At 34.4% G+C, this 12,003-nt stretch overlaps 1 protein-coding gene across 2 annotated transcripts in view; it reads right to left on the bottom strand.

Moving 5' to 3' along the window:
• The window catches only part of PPP3CA (protein phosphatase 3, catalytic subunit, alpha isozyme), a 187,933-nt gene that overhangs the window by 38,272 nt on the left and 137,658 nt on the right, over positions 1-12,003 (bottom strand). For both annotated transcript variants that reach the window (XM_011967210.1, XM_011967209.1), the window contains exons 8-9: positions 2,374-2,499; positions 215-289 (exon numbers count right to left, since the gene is read on the bottom strand). In XM_011967210.1, coding sequence (XP_011822600.1) covers positions 215-289; positions 2,374-2,499 — 201 coding nt within the window. The remainder of the gene's footprint in view (positions 1-214; positions 290-2,373; positions 2,500-12,003) is intronic.

Genomic DNA, 12,003 nt, shown 5'->3' with positions numbered 1-12,003 from the left:
TAGAGACGGGGTTTCACCGTGTTAGCCAGGATGGTCTCGATCTCCTGACCTCGTGATCCGCCTGCCTCGGCCTCCCAAAGTGCTGGGATTACAGGCGTAATATATTATGTTTTAAACATAATCCAAATCTTAGAAATTTATTCTTTGGTTTAGCAATGAGACTCCAAGTAATTATCTGGCAAATAGCATTAGCACAAAGGCTCAAGCCTCTTACCATCAAATCCATCTTCTTCTGACCCTAGTTCATCATCAGAGCAGATGTTGAGGACATTTACCAGCATCTCAGTCACTAAAGAGAGAAAGCAAAGAAAGAAAAGTCAGGGGGTTTTCTGTTACAACCTTAACTATTACTCTGGCAATGTTAATGAGCAAACGTAGCAATAACATTTCTTATTTAGATTGTATATAGAAGCAGTTTCCAGAAACATCCAGATCATAAAAAACAGCCTTTGTAATTCTATGCAGACTTTATAAAACTATTAGTTCATGCTTATGATATCTAATGGTAACATTTACTAGCTCTAGGTCAATAGACAATGACAAATCAAATATGTGGATGTGAATATACTATAAATCAATGAAAGAGAAAATAGGTTTTTTTGAATTTTTATTATCACACAATGATAAGGCTTAATCTAGATCAGATTACAACCTTCTGTTCAGTAGGGACTAAGAATGATGAATTTTAAAAATATTTTTAATCACCTAGAGAACTTCACGCCATTATAGGCATGTGGTTTTGTGTTTATTACAAACTGCTGATTGAGAAACTAATATATCTGAAGTATTTTTCAGAATACTAATTTTAAAAATGTATTGACAGAAGTATCATTAAATTTGATTTTCAAAAATGCTTAAAAAATTAAATAGTTGCAGTTTAATCAGAAATTTACTTAATAGATTACAGTAGGATTATATAAAAGTGTTGTACAGAGGAAATTAGTACTGCATTATTTTTATACTACAAAGCATGCTATTTACATTTAACAATTTTTGAAATTAGATTGGATTCTACTATGCACGTGAAAAGAAGCCTGTCTACTGCTTCTTTGAGAGCTAGTTTTTAAAGTAAAATGCTATTTCAAAAAATGTCCTTCTAGAATTGAAGATGTATGATACAGAGTGAAACTTCAATGGAGCCAACATTGATCCAGAGTTTCAGTTTAATTATCAAAACTGGATTTTGTGTACCAACAGATTAATATGCTAATTTCTAATAAATGTCCCAAATTTTAATAATTAATAGAAACAATTCAAATAAAGAGTGCTCAAAAGGTGCCCCACAGTTGTCAGGATCCACAATGCTTCTGTTTCCAGTGAAGTCAACAGATGACGCTACTCCAATTTGATCAGTGCAAGAAAGTTGCAATATGGAGTAGTACTGGGATTATCAGAGACTATTAAAAATTTATTTTTGATTATTTTGATATCCAAAGGGAAGACTTCTTTGCTGACAACTCAAAACTTCACTGGTTTAATCATTTTAGGGCATTTAAAGGGAAAACAACAATTAGGGTTTCAGAAAAATATTTAGCTTTTCTCTGATACTCCTTATAGGACATCATTACTCTGATACGTAGGGAACACTCATCTTTCTCGTAATGCCCATTCACCTTCTCATGGAAAATATGAGACGATACGTGATAATCAATCTGTGTATCACTGTTAGGCCTCCTGAATGAAAAACAAGTGGTGCAGGCATTTCCTCAAAATTTTTGTTGGAGTTTAAGTCAACATATGAAAGCAAAACAGAGGGGGAAAGAAGGCAGGCAAGAAGAAAGTTAATAAACAACTTTTAAAATGTAAATTTGTCTCCTGTTCTGTACCTTATAATGTGCTAATGCCTACATTATTGATGAACTACTTTGTTGTTGTTGTACATATTGTTCTTCAAAATATTGTAGCCATTAAGCACTATCAAATAATAATTTATTAACATCAGAAATGTAAGGAGAGCATGGCTATCCTAATCTTTTAATTTGGCAGATAATCTTTTAATTTGGCAGATAAAATTAAATAGTCCTTTGGGATTATAGTACAAAGGGGTAAGGAAAAAGTGTAGACATTACTTGAAACCAGGTAAAGCTGTATTTCCATTATATTTTAAAGAGTTATATTATTCTAATAAAATTGTAAAAATTTCCTAAATATTCGTTTTTGTTTTTGTTTTTTTCTGCTTCCCCCTAATTCACCAATTGTGTTCTGTTAATAGGATGCAGAGTGACACACTTCTACCTCCAAATCACATCTTTCATTGTACAATTTGTACATTTTATTGGCTGGGCCAAAGTTCTTCTCTTTCTGAGTGTTTAATCTCCTTTCCTTCCTTCCTAAACTATTTTAAGAAGAACATCTCAGGATTCCACAACATACCTTTTTCCCCAACAAAAGGCAGGGACCAAGTAAAAACATCCATGAAATTTGGAAGCCAGTATGGATGAGGAGAACAGTTGAATTGCCTGATATTCATAACATTGTTCTCATACTTCAATACTGCAGCTAAAAATAACCAAAAAAGGATGTCAGAAACACACAACATATTTCGGCTTCTATGTATGGCTTTACCTCATCAAGAAAATTCAACCATTTGACTGAAGTTCCAAAACATCCAGGCTCATACCTTAGGCATCCCAGAATGCTTATATAACTTATGTACTTGAACCTTACTCTACACAATATATGAATACTTAATATGGAATTGTATAACAAATTGGAAAATATTTATACAAAATAGTTAATCCAATGTCTGTCAGGAATTGTATCAAGCTCCCCTTTCAGCCAAGAATACTTTAGTCTTAAAATTTGATATCTGATGACACTAATAAAAGTGGCACAGCTAAGTTTGACATAATAATCTCCTGAAATATTTGAATGAATTTATTTTTTAAAAATAAAACTTCATCTAGTAGAACTCCCAACAGTTGTACAAAATAGTTTAAGTTAGATTGCTTTATTTTTTAATGCTTATTTTATTTTTTAAATTAACATAATAATAGTACATATTCATAGGGTATATAGTGATGTTTTGATACATATAATGCACAGTAATCAGATCAGGGTAATTAGCTATACATTAAATACCATATCAAACATTTATCATTTATTTGTGTTTGGAACATTCAATATTCTCCTTCCAGCTATTTGAAATTATAATCTATTATTGTTAACTATAGTTACCCTATGGTAGATTGCTTTCTTGACTTAATAAAATAAAATGTTTGGATTGAATCTCACATAAAATAATGTGCTTCTATCTAACTCTATCCTTGATTTCTGAAAAAGATGTCCATCTATGACTCAGGAAAACAAATCTGCATGCTTCACGTCTATGTAAGTACTTTCAATAAAGGAAAAGTCACCTGTTTTAGTGGGGGTCACCTATTCTACGGATAGACAATTTTAAGTTGCAGGAAATTCTCAGGTTGAGTTTAAACCTGCCTTTACCAGTCACTGATCATAGTTTTGCTATGCGTTTCATATTTAATATTTAAAAGGCTGTCATTCTGCTTCTGAATGACAGCCTTTTAAATATTAAATATGATACTCAAGCATATCTTCTTAGGCTTTGGCAAGATTTCATTTTTATTATCTATTCAGGGCATAATTAGTATTACATTAGAAGACAGTAACCAACGGAGTCTACATGATATCATAGGATTTTTACTTGTTTATGTTACGGGGTTGAAAATACAGAAAAATTAATCATTACTTTTTTGTTTATACTCAGAATGGATGCTCAGGAGCTGGAGACACATCTTGGTATCTGCTTTATAATCTTTTTCAAGCAAATTATTTTTATCCCCTTTCACCCTCTTTAATATGACATGGCTTCTTGATGCTTTAGCTCCTCATGCTCAACCTATTCTGAATGCATGCCAGATCGGCAATGTCTCTGTTAAAATGTGGCCCAGAAGTAATATAATCTTCTAGGTCGGTTTGAACAGTGCAGAGTACGGGGAGAATATATCGTTTTCTGTGGTGTGGATACTATATATATCATATTGTAGCCTAACAATATGTTGATGTTTTTAGCAGCCTGCATTTAACTAAACTCGTACTTGTGAATGGTAAGGCCTTTGTTTTGCATTGTTATTTCTGGCTGACCAACATGGTTCCAGGGAACATATAATCACAGACACTTTGGGGACAAGAAATGTAGATAGTGTAGGCAATACTGATATGAAGGTAGTCATCCTCTTCTTCCTGTGGAATTCTAATTCCTGCATATGTTTCTGTAAACTCATTCCCTTTTATGTTGCTTTATCATTTATGCCATAAGGATACATTTACATGATATTAAAAACATGCAAAATAAAAAAAAAAATCAAGGCAAACTACCATACCAATACTTTTGATTTTCAGTTTAAGAAAGGTGACGTATTTCCTATCTTTGCTAAGTGCTACCAGAGCTCTAGCTCCATGTAAAAGGTTTTTACTATTTCGGAACACTGAATATTCACAGCAGAAATGCATCCTCGTATCTTCAGATGAATCTTTAAGGCTTTAAATTGTCTTTTTGAAGAGTAATTTCTCCTCTAAGTTCCCCCACTTTTTATTAACCTTAGGTTGGTGGTATAGCAGGCAGAAGAAAAGTAAATATTATAATTAACAGTGCCCTGGAGGCAAGAGATAGGCTTTATGTAATAATCTGCACAACAAATCTGAGAAGCAGGTGTGACTGCCCTTATGTTACAAAGGACTTGTGGTTGAGAAATGGAGAAACTTGCTCAAGATCACGCAACCAGTAACTGACAGATCTCACTCATTATTTAAACTCAGCTTTTTCTGACACCAAATTCATTCCCTTTCTTTCATTCCCTGCTGTCTCTCATAAATTATAAATGTATGAATTCTAGTCCTAGCTGTTATAATAATTTAACTTTGAATATGGATTTCATAATTAAAGAGGTTTTAGTTTTTGCCAAAATACATGTTTGAGTGAAACAGGATGCAATTCACAAGCAAGGATAAGGCTCATCCAATAGACAAAACAGAAGTTCTGTTTTGTAGCTGGTGAGATAAAAGTTCATTTGATCTTGGCTCAATACAATTTACTTCAGTACCTACTGATAAAAGCAAATATTGTTTTTAGATTTTATTTTCATTTATTTACTGAGTATCTGATATATGCCAGGCATTATGTGTGGCCCTTTATAAACATAATTACAAATCTTCACAATATTCCTCAAAAGTGGTTCTTATCATTTATATTTTGAAAATAAGCAAACCGAGAGGTTATCTGCCTACAGTCACACTTAGAAAGAGGTAAATCTCACTTTTGGCCTGAGTCTAAAGTCCCTGATCCTTCTAGTACATCATAATATATTCATTCTAATAGTATAATTAATTCAGTGTCTATCAAGTTGTGGACACAAATTCTTTCTCCTTCCATGTTTAATCTCTTTAAAGAAGAGCACTGGACTGGAAAGCCAGGAGTCCAGACTACAAGATGGACTCTGTCACTAATTATTCACCAGACTAAGGTACTTAGTATCTTTAAGTTAAGTCTCAGTTACCTAACTATGTGGGTTTATAAATAATTTATAAAATCTCTTCCGGATCTGAATGATGTTAACAAACTTCATTGTAAACAATGAAAGGCCTCATCACTAATGCAATAAATAATATTCTCAGTAGTTCTATAAGCTATAAATAGAATTTTTTCTAATTTTTCTCTAGCTTAAAAAATCCTAAATTGAAAAATGAAATTACACCAATATGTATTCTTTTTTCTTCAGCAACACATTTATGCAAAAATACTTTTTGAACAACCTTACATTAGTAAGTTACTCAAAATTCTGATATTTTTGTAAAATAAATATATAACACAGAAATACATGAGGAAAAAAAAAAAAAAACTAAAACAGTCCAAAATATCTGCAGTCACGAAATTCACAGTTAACGTTTCATCTTCCACCTCCCACATCCTCCGCCCCTGCCACCTGCCTCCGACTGTCATTGGGATTACAAAACCCAACTGGAGCCCTAACAGTGTGCTCTTCTCTGAAGTACTTGAAAGACGTTTATCTCCAGTACAATATAAATAATACAAATAGTTGTACTTCAATAATCACTCAAGACCACCTCCTGAGCCCTTGTCTGAGAAACAGAAGAAAAAAAGAACAAAAGTCTACCACCAAGGAGCTCCTTTATTCTACTGGCAATTCCACATGACCTCTTGTCACTTAACAATTGTAACAGAGAGACTCTGACATACATGCAGGCCTGACATTATTAACCATCCTTCAGAGCACACCAGACACCACAGAAATAAATGCTCTTCTGTTGTACTGGCAGGTATGAAGAACAGCTGGAAGGAAATTTGGTATAATGAAAAGAATACTAATCCCACAAATCTGGAAGCCTGACTGCCAGTTCTTTTTCTGATGTCAAAATTACTGTCTTAAAAATGCAATCCACTCATTTTATAGTACCTGTAGAACCCTGGGTTCAAGGACATGCTGTAAAAGATGTAAAATTAGTAACCAAGGGCCTGCTCCTACTTGGTGAATGCAGAAGGGGGACTGTACCTCGATTATATCTAATAACACAACTGGTCCCCTGTACATAGTGAAGTCCAAGGAATAGAATCTATCTTACTCCACTGCTCTGTCAACCAAGCCATGTACTAAGTTGCCTGACCATATCCAAATCTGTAAAACAGGGGGTCTTTCTTACTTTAATTTGAAATTTTGATGAGACCAAAAAAAAAAAAAAGCTAGTATTTAATGAAAACTTGAAAACATTTCTCAACATACTGTCTACAATTTCCATCACCCAGGGAAACTGGAGACAAAGCAATGAATGACAAGAGTAGAAAGATCAAAAGAAAGTTTCTAATTAAAGACCAGCTATCAAAATGATTGCTAACAAGTGGTATTAACCAGTTTACCGAACCACACATGGGCTCAGCACTTCTCAAGTGGGTGTCCAGAGGAATACAAAGTTCTTTTTCTGAAAAACCTGTAACTGTAATGCTTCCACCATACCTCCGGCACTCTTCACACCACTAGTCCCGATTTTAAGACAGGGGAGAAGAGGTCAAAAGAATGGAAAATGACTTGAATTTTATTCCTGTCCTCACCCTTTTGCTAATGTCTTTCAACTCCTTATCCCTAATTGACCATCCTCTTTCACCTTCAGAAGATGGGAAAGAGGGAGAGAAAAGAAACAAAGATGAGAAGAAACCAAATGGGGGCATTCCAGAATCATAATCCATCCGGAAATAGCAAAAGCACAAAGAAATTGCATAATAGACCCAGGATGTTTTTTCCTTCCAATTCTTCCACCCGCAGATGCCCTAGCAGAAAAACTAGCATCAGTGTGTTCTTTTGGCAAAGTCCTACCATCACGAAAGGAGGCATAATGCCTTGGTGGATACAATTCCTGAAGCAGGACCCATGCAACTCACAATGTTCTATGGCAGCATTTGAAGATTATGCCGGTATGCTGCATGCAAGGGGTTTTTTAAATTCTGGGAGCCATGCTACTTAGTTTTCAAAAATCTGTATTTTCTCATAAAAATTACTTTTTGCGGGTACAATTTTCATTTAAGATTGTGTGAAGATGTATATATGTATATTCACATATATGCATACTTTTCCGTAGTATATATTATAGCATTCATGAACACAGTCTCTACAATTCCTTCCATTTTAAAATCTGATTTCTAACTTCCACCTCCATTTTTTTCCCCTTTCAATGTCCTAGTTCTTGTTGGATGAATTGTGTCTTTAAAAGATTCTTGTTAATATTATTAATAACTTAGTTAAAGGGAAATGTACTAATTCATGATGGTTACAGTATTTGGTGAGCAAGGACTGTACTCATAAATTTTACTCTCTAGATCATAAGCTTAAGTGAAAAGTATGTGTTCAAGTCACTTATGAAGATAGACTTCAAACCTTAAATTTTTAGGTAATTTGACCATGATATTCTTCCGTATGAGAAAGGTAATGTTTATATTGTTTCATCCAGTACCTAATATAGGGTCTTTCACAGGCAAATTTTCAGTAAATTTATATAATGACTAAATTTTTCTTTTTTTCTTTTTCAAGAGATGGGATCTTGCTCTGTTGCTCAGGCTGGAAGACAATGGCACAATCATAGCGAACCGCAGTTTTGAACTCCTGGGCTCAAGTGATCCTCCCGCTTCAGCCTCCCAAGTAGCTGGGACTACAGGCACACACCACCATGCCTGGCTCATAATGACTAAATTTCAGCCAATCTGAAATATTTTGTTATTAGTGGATACAAACAGTAGGTATATATGACTTACTTGAAGCTGTGAGATAATTATTTTGTATGTATCAAGGACACACATGTATGCTACTATATATAATCACTTTATGTCCATTCTAGCCCTTGCCCCACTCCTCTTACTCATTAGGTGGAAATGGAAATACATTCTCAATCTTTATATACCTTATATACCTTGTACATGCATCCTTCATAGTACCTACAACACCTTTTTGAACTTTGTTACAAGTCTCCTAAATAAAATATTCGTATTACCTTACTTACATGAAGGGCAGAGATGGCATTAGATATTTCTGGGAAATAGTATGAGGTAATCTTCTGATTATGTGCATGTGTGCATGTGTGTGTACTGTTGAGCACTGAACAATGCAGTTTTGAACTGCATAGGTCCACTTATATGCAGATTTTCTTCTGCTTCTGCCAACCCTGAGACAGCAAGACCAACCCCTCTTCTTCTTTCTTCTCCTCAGCCTGCTCCAAATGAAGATGATGGGGATGAAAACTTTTATGATAATCCGCATCTACTTAATGAATAGTATATATATTTTCTCTTGCTTATGATTTCCTTCAGGACATTTTTTTCTCTAGGCTTTGTGTATCATATACTATAAGAATACAGAATATAACACACGTAATATACAAAATATGTGTTAATTGACTGTTTATGTTATCAGGAAGACTCTGGGCAACAGTAGGTTATTAGTAGTTAAGTTTTTGGTGAATCAAAAGTTATAAGTGGATTTTTGATTGCAGCGGGGGTTGGCACCCCTAACTGCTGTATTGTTCCAGGGTCAATTCTGTATGTTTCCATTCTTAATATAGGGTTAGCAAATTATTAACCAGGTTATTATTCATATATAGAATTTTGGGTAAAGTAAGTGGAAGGAAGACAATAGAAGGAATGAGGGAGGCACAGATCCTTTTTTATTCTTTTATAGTGTTATCTACTGAATCTGGCATATGGTTGATGCTTAATTGTGTTGGTTGAAGAAAAGACCTAAGGAATGAAAACAGAAAATGGGAGAAGAGGGAAAAAGAGAGGAAGGAAACACAAAGCATATAACCAATCAGGATACTAAAAACATAACTAACAAAATACAAACAGAAATCTGAAGGAAACATAAAGGAATTTAGGTAAAAGGCAATGTGTCACCTCAAAGGCTAAACTGTTTGTTTTAAAATTGTAAGAGCATGTAAATTAGAGAACAGTGGAAACGACACTAGTTCTGTCACACGGTAACTGCATGAACTTGGGCAAATATTTCTCCTTCTTTAGTCTTTACCTTCAAACTTGTAAAACAGGAATAATATCTGCCCTCTCATTTTTAAAGTATAAAGATCAAATAATCCAATTGCTGAGAATGGGGCAGGAAAAAACAAAACAAAACAAAACAAAACACATGTGATTAATATGCATGATAATCTTAATCAGATGAAATATTTTGTCCCTGAGAAATGTAAAGTATTATAAGTCTGTTTCAAATTCTTCAAGGAGGGCATGGCTATCTATTTTAAATAGTTTGCCATTTTATAATTCCCACCTAATATATTATACTTACATACTAGGATCCAGAGAATTTGGGGCCAATAATTGATCTTTGTAAGTAGCTCAAGACCAGTTAAACATTGTGAATCATTTCTAACATTACAATTTTGCATAGAGTATTTGAATTTCTTCTAGCAATTTTTTTGTTGTTGTTAATAAGAAAGAATCACTGGCAATTATCAGTTTCTTAACAGTTTTAGCTAGTGAATTCATTTATGTTCTAATCTATATTATGATGATGCTAAAGTGAGGCTTATGCAAACCTAGACTAAAAACAGAGAGAGAGAGAGTCTTAGCTGAAGCTTTAAGCTATTGGAGGAGAAGGCATAGGGATAGTAAACACTGTGCCTTTGCCTTGCTCTCATTTGGTACAGCTCCAAAAGCCTAATAAGGGTAACTGTACTCTGGTGGGAGGTATTTTGAAACTGGTGTTATCTCTACACATTCGTAGAAGACCCTTTTCAACTTCAAGCTTGGACTTTGTATCAGGCCTTGAGCTATAGCTTGCAATTATTCTAGGTTATCTCCAAGATATCCTTGGCACTGAGTTAGTATTAAGTTCCTACACTTCGTATCCACATTGTTTTCCATGGAAATAATGTCATGGCAGACTTTTTGACACTGTAAGAGTAAAGTCTAAGAGTCTCTTGCAGGTCTAGAATTCCTAGATAATGAATAGCAAGTGACAATCCATTAATTCAAGTTTTTAACATTCCTCGGATTGTTACTGTTTTTCTCTTGCTGAATGCTTTACAGAGAATGAGATTTGTAGAGAAGTAGGTTTTAGTTCAACTGAAGATTCAACTAACCATCAGGGCTATCAGACAATGGAATTCAATGCTTTAAGATGGATTCTTTGATTGACCCTTTTCAGCTGGTGGCAGAAGAGCACTTGGCAATGAATCTGTATGGAGGATTCAGCATGGAATCCTCCTTTGTTCCCTGGTAAGGTCTCCCATAACTCTGACATCTGAAATCTTGTAATTCTATAGGCAAAGCTTTGTGAAAAGCAAGAATTACCTCACACACTGTGTCTTACTTTGTTGAGGTTTCACAACTACTTAACTAAATTTACAATTAGAGAGTAGTGATTTTTAAGAAATCAAGACGGTCATTTGTTGGTGCAAAGATACAGAGATTATGTGTAGATTCATTCAATTAAAATATATATAGTACAAGGTATCTTTCAATATTAAATTTTAATGGGATAGTTTATATTTTACCATCCCTTCCATTAATTAAATGTTTAAATGTGAGCAAGTGACTACTGGATTAAAACTAACTTATTTACAAAGTGGCCTCCAGCAATGACACTTTCACAGTGGAGCTGAATAAACAAAAGCAAAAGTGCGTTAGGGAATACATTTTAAAGGGATTAATGAATTATTTATTTCAGAAAAATGTAAAAGGTATTCTAACTTCATTCTTTTAATAATGCATATATTTGGATGCATAACACTCAGGTAATTTTAAAGTGATAACAAATAACTCTTCATTTCAAAAGCTTTCTTTTCTTATTGAAGAATGGTTAGAGTCACCTAAACATAATGGAACCATGAGGTGAAGAGTGGATTAGCGGATCGTTCACAGACATTTCACACAACAAAGCTAAGGCAGGAGAGTACAGACAGAGGTTAATATGTGGGCTCTGCAGTCAGTATGCTGAGTTTCAATTTCAGTGCTTTCTGGTATCAGCTTGTGTCAACCTTGGGAAAAATATGCAGTTCCTTTGTGCCCTAGATTTTCATCAATAAAATCAAGATTATAGAGTAATTCATAGGGTTGTTGAAAGACTAAATGCATTTATACACATAAACTCTTTGAGCAGTATCTGGCACATAGTAAGTGCTCAAAAAAGTTATTATTATATGCTGTTTATAGGAACAAAGTGAATAGCATAGGTATAGTATGCTATCACAACTGAAGGGAAATATTTACATTGGCTAAATATATTACCAACTGAAGATTTAAAAAAATATGGCTAACAGGGTGAAACCCCGTCTCTACTAAAAATATAAAAACTTAGCCGGGCGTGGTGGCGGGCGCATGTAGTCCCAACCACTTGGGACCAAGGCAGAAGAATGGTGTGAACCCCGGAGGCGGAGCTTGCAGTCAGCTGAGATTGAGCCACTGCACTCCAGCTTGGGGGACAGAGCGAAACTCCGTCTAAAAAAATCTCTCTCTCTCTCTCTCTCTCT

The sequence above is a fragment of the Mandrillus leucophaeus genome, unplaced genomic scaffold (assembly GCF_000951045.1).
Source record: "Mandrillus leucophaeus isolate KB7577 unplaced genomic scaffold, Mleu.le_1.0 Scaffold792, whole genome shotgun sequence".
Classification (NCBI taxonomy): domain Eukaryota; kingdom Metazoa; phylum Chordata; class Mammalia; order Primates; family Cercopithecidae; genus Mandrillus; species Mandrillus leucophaeus.
Note: the sequence above shows the minus strand (reverse complement) of the source record. Positions and strands in the feature narration are given on the sequence as shown.